This window comes from Littorina saxatilis, linkage group LG8, assembly GCF_037325665.1.
Source record: "Littorina saxatilis isolate snail1 linkage group LG8, US_GU_Lsax_2.0, whole genome shotgun sequence".
Lineage (NCBI taxonomy): Eukaryota > Metazoa > Mollusca > Gastropoda > Littorinimorpha > Littorinidae > Littorina > Littorina saxatilis.
This window is the reverse complement of record NC_090252.1, coordinates 14,810,586-14,818,085: the sequence shown is the minus strand read 5'-3', so window position 1 is coordinate 14,818,085 and position 7,500 is coordinate 14,810,586. Positions and strand designations below refer to the sequence as shown.

The 7,500-nt window shown below is 44.1% G+C and overlaps 2 protein-coding genes across 2 annotated transcripts in view; one reads left to right on the top strand and one right to left on the bottom strand.

Moving 5' to 3' along the window:
* LOC138974523 (pleckstrin homology-like domain family B member 1) overlaps window positions 1-7,500 on the bottom strand; it is a 504,261-nt gene that overhangs the window by 438,535 nt on the left and 58,226 nt on the right. The window lies entirely within an intron of this gene.
* The window catches only part of LOC138972872 (uncharacterized), a 12,439-nt gene continuing 5,311 nt past the window's right edge, over window positions 373-7,500 (top strand). Inside the window, exons 1-2 of the mRNA XM_070345542.1 lie at window positions 373-598; window positions 5,470-5,889. Of these exons, the coding sequence (XP_070201643.1) occupies window positions 520-598; window positions 5,470-5,889 (499 nt within the window). The 5' untranslated portion in view covers window positions 373-519. The remainder of the gene's footprint in view (window positions 599-5,469; window positions 5,890-7,500) is intronic.

Sequence of the window (7,500 nt, the reverse complement as noted above, 5' to 3'; positions counted from 1 at the left end):
CTGAACGTTTTTTGATGTGTCTGGAGGGAAAGAAAACCTCTCCTTGAACGAAAAAGGTAAACAAAAAATTGGAGGGGGTGAGAGGTGCGATTTCTCCTCGGATATGATGATCCAGATGCAACCCCCATCTCCCCTCCCTCCCCCGCAAAAAAAGCAGCGTTTGGGAGGTACATGCTTAAGCCAGGGGGGGGGGGGGTTGCACAACCCCTGTAACCAACCCCCCCCCCCCCCCTAGTCCGGCCCTGGGTTCACGGGGTCCTACAAGTTCGTGAACTCCCGGACAGCTTGCGGCTGACTGACGGGATCCATTTTCAGAACGTTCCATAAGTGTACAATGACGTCATGCAGGTGACGACATGGGTGTATCCCGGCAAAGCGTCTGCATTGGCTGCTAGCACGCAGTATGTGAATCTTTCTTTGACAAGAATAAGAGCGACTTGGCAAGGCTGAACGTATTAGGTGTTGAAATGCAATCTCTGATTGTGTTCTTAGTATGCTCCAGCGTGTGTTCAGCGGAATATGAACAGGAAGCAAGAAAATGATGGAAAGAAAAATAGGCTACTAGGTGTTTTCATCTTAGGCTTTCTTGTTTTGAATGGTAAGTACCACGCTGCTTTTATGTGTTACGTTTTGTCACAGCCCGTCCAACCGGCTGTCTCATATTTACTACCCCAGCCCCCAGTGCGGTTTCCCATTCCTCTCCTGCCCCACTGGATATGAACAAAACGGCACACACGCACGCACACGCACACACACACACACACACACACACACACACACACACACACACACACACACACACCCTTGTATGTATACGCTCATACGCACACAGAAAACACACGGTGCTTGCAGATAGCTAGCCTTCACATTACAAGATTTAAAGTAAGAACTCTAAATACATCTCCATCAAAACCACTCATGGGATCGATGCGAAGTGTGGATCGAAAGTACTGGTCAAGAAACACAGATGCACGAAGTAATTGAACATGTTTACTGTCGGACGTAAACAGTTTATTTTACAGGCGGTCGCAATGGAAAGGAGAATTATATAGAAGAAAGGTTTGTCAGGAATCGTTTAGGGCGGTCGCAATGGAAAGGAGAATTATATAGAAGAAAGGTTTGTCAGGAATCGTTTAGGGCGGTCGCAATGGAAAGGAGAATTATATAGAAGAAAGGTTTGTCAGGGATCGTTTAGGGCGGTCGCAATGGAAAGGAGAATTATATAGAAGAAAGGTTTGTCAGGAATCGTTTAGGGCGGTCGCAATGGAAAGGAGAATTATATAGAAGAAAGGTTTGTCAGGGATCGTTTAGGGCGGTCGTCGTAGAGAGGTCGTAAAGAGGTCGTAGAGAGGTCGCAAGGGCAGGTTAAATTGTAGCGATACAACCATTGTAAGAGAGATCTGTATGGAACCAGAGTCCTTTTGTTCTTTCTCTAATGGAAGAATAAGTAGATCAAACAAGCAAGGAATGTTACCGCTGTAGTAAAAACAAGCCAGGCATGTTACTGCTGTAGTTAAAACAAGCCAGGCATGTTACCGCTGTAGATAAAAACAAGAAATTCCTCCGAGGTAGGAAAAACACCCCCGTCCTTACCATTCTCACTGCCACCAACTGAGAAGGCACTGCTAACAAGTGTGGTTAAAATAAGTTGATTGAGTGGACAAAGAGACAGGCGGAGAAAAAGACAAATCAATATAACTCTTTCTGTAACACCTACTGACCGCATACAGAAAACAAAAGATCCCGAAAAAAAATAAATCGGTTTGCGCTGCGCGCTGAGAGCAGGTATTGAAATATCTCATCGACCAGATTTTGTCCGGGGTGTATCTGCCGCTTTGCCGGGTAGCAAGTAGAGCCGAATACCCGGCTTGAGTGGCGCACTGTACGCCGGCTTCGAACCATGGACCCGTCAAGCTTCGGTCCCTTCCAGACTCGTGGAATGGGAACAGCACGAACATGATTCAGGGGCCATAATGCCATTCCTGATCATATCATGTCGAGTCCCATACTTGTAGACGACGCCCTAGGTACCACATCACAAACAGAACTGTGCAATACACAGGTGTTTTCTACAGACACACTCAAACACACACACACAGAGAAGCCGTATATATATATATCTATATCTATTGTATAAATATATAGAGATAGATGAGAGTGTATTTTTCGCGTGGCTATAAATTGATTCGACCTTTGCACTTTTACAGTGAGGATAATTTACGGGTTCAATTTACGTTCTGGACACTGCGGTGACCTTCTAAAAATAGTAACAGAACGCCGGGAATAACCGAAGGGAATATAGTGCACCATACGAAGGAAGGGAGGTAAACGCTGAAAACATGGAGAAGATAAGGAAGAGTTATGCCGTAGTTGATCCCCTAAAAAACCCAAAATCCACTAATAACTCCCTAACCGTGTGTTTGACTGGTCCCAATTTTTTGTAAGGACCGTCTCAGGAATGTATAGAACCTGGGGCCAGTTTCATAAGATAGCAGTGAACCGACTGACAGTCGATCGACTGCCCAGTCGATGGACTGTGGTTGATCGCCGGGTCACCGAAAAGCGCGTTTCATGAGCGAATCACCGTCACCCGCGGACAACCGCAGTCGACCGACTGTACAGTAATCCGAATGGCCAAGTCGAGGGCTAAATTTAGCAACATTACCACTTCCGTTTGCTCATTCGCACGTGGAAATGGCCGATTTCGAAGAAAAAACAAGTCTCGGCCCGCTCAAAATAACAATGACCGAGACTTTCAGTAATTCCTTCGCGTGATGTCGAACCCTCTTACGCCATAATGTGACGTCTTCAAGACATAACCCTGACTTGTCTCCTGGATTACTGCGTCATGATAGATACATTTCGAAGAACAATCACAAGGTTTGGCTCACAATCCAAACAAGTGTGAGTATTCTGCCATTGACTGTGCGGATAATTACATTTATTTTCGGTTTACTGCAGTAAGCCGAACACAGTGTTGGGGGGAGAGCATCACCGTGTTTGGCCAACTTCCGGTGGGACGACCCGCAGTCGGCCGACTGAAATTTTGTTCGTGAAACCCGATAACGTCGGATTACTGTGGTTCTCTCGGACAACTGTAGTTGGTCGACTGTGTTTCTGGCTTATGAAACTGGCCCCTGTTCACCAAGTTTGGTGACGATCGGTCCGTTCAGTCTTGAGATCTACTTGCGAACACAAACAAACACATCGAGTGAAACCTATACACACCCCTATACCGGGGGTGTAACAAGCCAGGCATATGTTACCGCTGTAGATAAAACAAAGCCAGGCATATATGTTACCGCTGTAGATAAAACAAAGCCAGGCATATGTTACCGCTGTAGATAAAACAAGCCAGGCATATGTTACCTGTGTTAATAAAACAAGCCCGGCATGTTACCGCTGTAGATAAAAGAAGCCAGGCATGTTACCGCTGTAGATAAAACAAGCCAGGCATGTTACCGCTGTAGATAAAACAAGCCAGACATGTTACCGCTGATAGATTACAAGAAAGCCAGGCATGTTATCGCTGATAGATAAAACAAGCCAGGCATATGCAACCGCTGATAGATAAAACAAGCCAGGCATGTTACCGATGTAAATAAAACAAGCCAGGCATGTTACCGCTGTAAATAAAACAAGCCAGACATGTTACCACTGATAGATAAAACAAGTCAGGCATGTTACGGCTGTAAATAAAACAAACCAGGCATGTTACCACTGATAGATAAAACAAGCCAGACATGTTACCGCTGTAAATACAACAAGCCAGACATGTTACCACTGATAGATAAAACAAGCCAGACATGTTACCACTCTTAGATAAAACAAGCCAGGCATGTTACCACTGATAAATAAAACAAGCCAGACATGTTACTGCTGTAAATAAAACAAGCCAGGCATGTTACCGCTGTAAATAAAACAAGCCAGGCATGTTACCGCTGTAAATAAAACAAGCCAGGCATGTTACCGCTGTAAATAAAACAAGCCAGGCATGTTACCACTGTAAATAAAACAAGCCAGGCATGTTACCGCTGTAAATAAAACAAGCCAGGCATGTTACCACTGATAGATAAAACAAGCCAGGCATGTTACCACTGATAGATAAAACAAGCCAGGCGTGTTACCGCTGTAAATAAAACAAACCAGGCATGTTACCACTAATAGATAAATCAAGCCAGACATGTTACCGCTGTAAATACAACAAGCCAGGCATGTTACCACTGATAGATAAAACAAGCCAGACATGTTACCACTGATAGATAAAACAAGCCAGGCATGTTACCACTGATAAATAAAACAAGCCAGGCATGTTACCACTGATAGATAAAACAAGCCAGGCATGTTACCACTGATAGATAAAGCAAGCCAGGCATGTTACCACTGATAGATAAAACAAGCCAGACATGTTACCACTGATAGATAAAACAAGCCAGGCATGTTACCACTGATAGATAAAAACAAGCCAGACATGTTACCACTGATAGATAAAACAAGCCAGACATGTTACCGCTGATAGATAAAACAAGCCAGGCATGCTACCACTGATAGATAAAACAAGCCAGACATGTTACCACTGATAGATAAAACAAGCCAGACATGTTACCGCTGATAGATAAAACAAGCCAGGCATGTTACCACTGATAGATAAAACAAGCCAGGCATGTTACCACTGATAGATAAAACAAGCCAGACATGTTACCGCTGATAGATAAAACAAGCCAGGCATGTTACCACTGATAGATAAAACAAGCCAGGCATGTTACCACTGATAGATAAAACAAGCCAGGCATGTTACCGCTGATAGATAAAACAAGCCAGGCATGTTACCACTGATAGATAAAACAAGCCAGGCATGTTACCACTGGTAGATAAAACAAGCCAGGCATGTTACCACTGATAGATAAAAACAAGCCAGACATGTTACCACTGATAGATAAAACAAGCCAGACATGTTACCGCTGATAGATAAAACAAGCCAGGCATGTTACCACTGATAGATAAAACAAGCCAGGCATGTTACCACTGATAGATAAAACAAGCCAGGCATGTTACCACTGATAGATAAAACAAGCCAGGCATGTTACCACTGATAGATAAAACAAGCCAGACATGTTACCACTGATAGATAAAACAAGCCAGGCATGTTACCACTGATAGATAAAACAAGCCAGGCGTTGTCAGGAAATGATGACCTCCAGACATGATGCAAGCCTTGTACACCCTGATCACCAGCAAAAAAGGAAAATTGTCAGTTTCTTTGCTTTTTTTAATCTTTTTTTTAAAGCTCGCGCTTTCAATACGCATTATATTGTGAGTCTTGTTATTCGAATTATCACTCACCACGTACTCTCCTTGTTACATTAGTGTGTTTGATCGTTTTCAAAAACAGATTGTAAGGTAAAGTCCCAGCCTCACATGTTCGCACTTTCTGAAATAACGTTCAGTTCTCTCTTTCTTCTCTCTCAGCTACAGGGCAACAGGACGGCGGAAATCTGACGTGCCCGAGGCAGTGGCTGCTGGGTCAGGAGATCACGCTAACCTTGACTCTCGATCGCTCACTTTTCCCGTCACTCTGTAAAACGGATCCTGACAGACGCGAGGCGTGGTTTTCGGTGATCCGGCTGAGCGATCCGGGGAGGTCGATATGGATAACGTGTACTGTCCAACACATCACGTCGCCAGGAATCTGTCAAGGCGCCTACACTGCAGGGACCCTTGGATGCGGCTGTGTCGGCAAGACCGACGAGCTATACACCCTGGAGTATACCTTCATCATGGATTCCGACTCAGTCGGCAACTGGACCGCCGATCTCTCTTGTCTAACGGCAGATAGAACCATGAAATCGCTTACATTTCATGTTGCTCCGGAGTGCAACTGGGGAGCAGGTATGGGATGTTTGTGTGTTCTTGTCTTTGCATTGAATGCCCGTATAGCTGACATGAAATGTTCAAGCTATAATACTTTCGGCTTGGTGTGTCAAAGGCAATATTCCATTGGAATGTAACATTTGAATGGATAATAACGTGGTTGCTGTTAATGTCTTGCACGGTTCGGGCAAGAAGTGAATGCCGATGGGGCACCTGTGACTGATGGTAAGAAACAAATAAGGAAGGAACACTCACAAAAAGTGTTGCTTGTTGTTGACATGAGGCTATGGTGACATGCCTGGCTTGTTTTATTTATCAGTGGTAACATGTCTGGCTTGTTTTATCTATCAGTGGTAACATGTCTGGCTTGTTTTATTCCGAGGTCACAGTGTCGGTCAGATAAAAAAGAAGTTACTGAGTCACGATACTTGAGCAAGAGGGTACGAGGGACTGATGACAGAAGTGCGGGGGATGGGGGGGGGGGGGGCGGAGACTTCTCAAAACCGCGCACACGCGCGCATGTGTGTGTGTGAGAGAGAGAGACAGAGAGAGAGAGAGAGAGAGAGAGAGAGAGAGAGAGAGAGAGAGAGAGAGAGAGAGAGAGAGAAAGAGAGAAAGAGAGAGAGAACTCGAACTCGAACTCGAAAACTTTATTACCGAGGGATGATAGCATTAGATCCATATCGTCCTTTCTTACAGCTAGTCCCTATTATAATACACACATGTATGAAACGAAGAACAAGTACGAAGAATAAATAAATAAATCAAATAAAACACAATCAGAGAGAGAGAGAGAGTGTGTGTGTGGTTGTGTGTGTGTGTGTGTGTGTGTGTGTGTGTGTGTGTTTTAAATGCAACAAAATACGGCATTGTTTAAAATGTTCTCATAGAATATTCCCCCGACGAAAAAACACTTCATATCACACTATACGTGTATTATCAGTACACGAGGGCTTTGGGGCCCCTGTACTCTTGGGAACCTCTAAAAACTCCGCTGGGGGGGGGGGGGGGGGGGGGGAGGGGGAGGGGGGATCATCTTGGTGAGGCGTCCGTGGGGAACCCTGCTGCCTAGTGTGGTTTTTTTTTACATTTAGTCAAGTTTTGACTAAATTTTTTAACATAGAGGGGGAATCGAGACGAGGGTCGTAGTGTATGTGTGTGTGTGTGTGTGTGTGTGTGTCTGTCTGTCTGTCTGTCTGTGCGTGTGTGTGTGTGTAGAACGATTCAGACTAAACTACTGGACCTATCTTTATGAAATTTGACATGAGAGTTCCTGGGAATGATATCTCCGGACGTTTTTTTTCCTTTTTTCGATAAATACCTTTGATGACGTCATATCCGGATTTTTGTAAAAGTTGAGGCGGCACTGTCACACCCTCATTTTTCAATCAAATTGATTGAAATTTTGGCAAAGCAATCTTCGACAAAGGCCGGGGTTCGGTATTGCATTTCAGCTTGGTGGCTTAAAAACTAATGAGTGAGTTTGGTCATTAAAAATCGGAAACTTGTAATTAAAAAAAAAATTATTAAACGATCCAAAAACAATTTCATCTTATTCTTCGTCATTGTCTGATTCCAAAAACATATAAATATGCTATATTTGGATTAAAAACAAGCTTTGAAAACTCA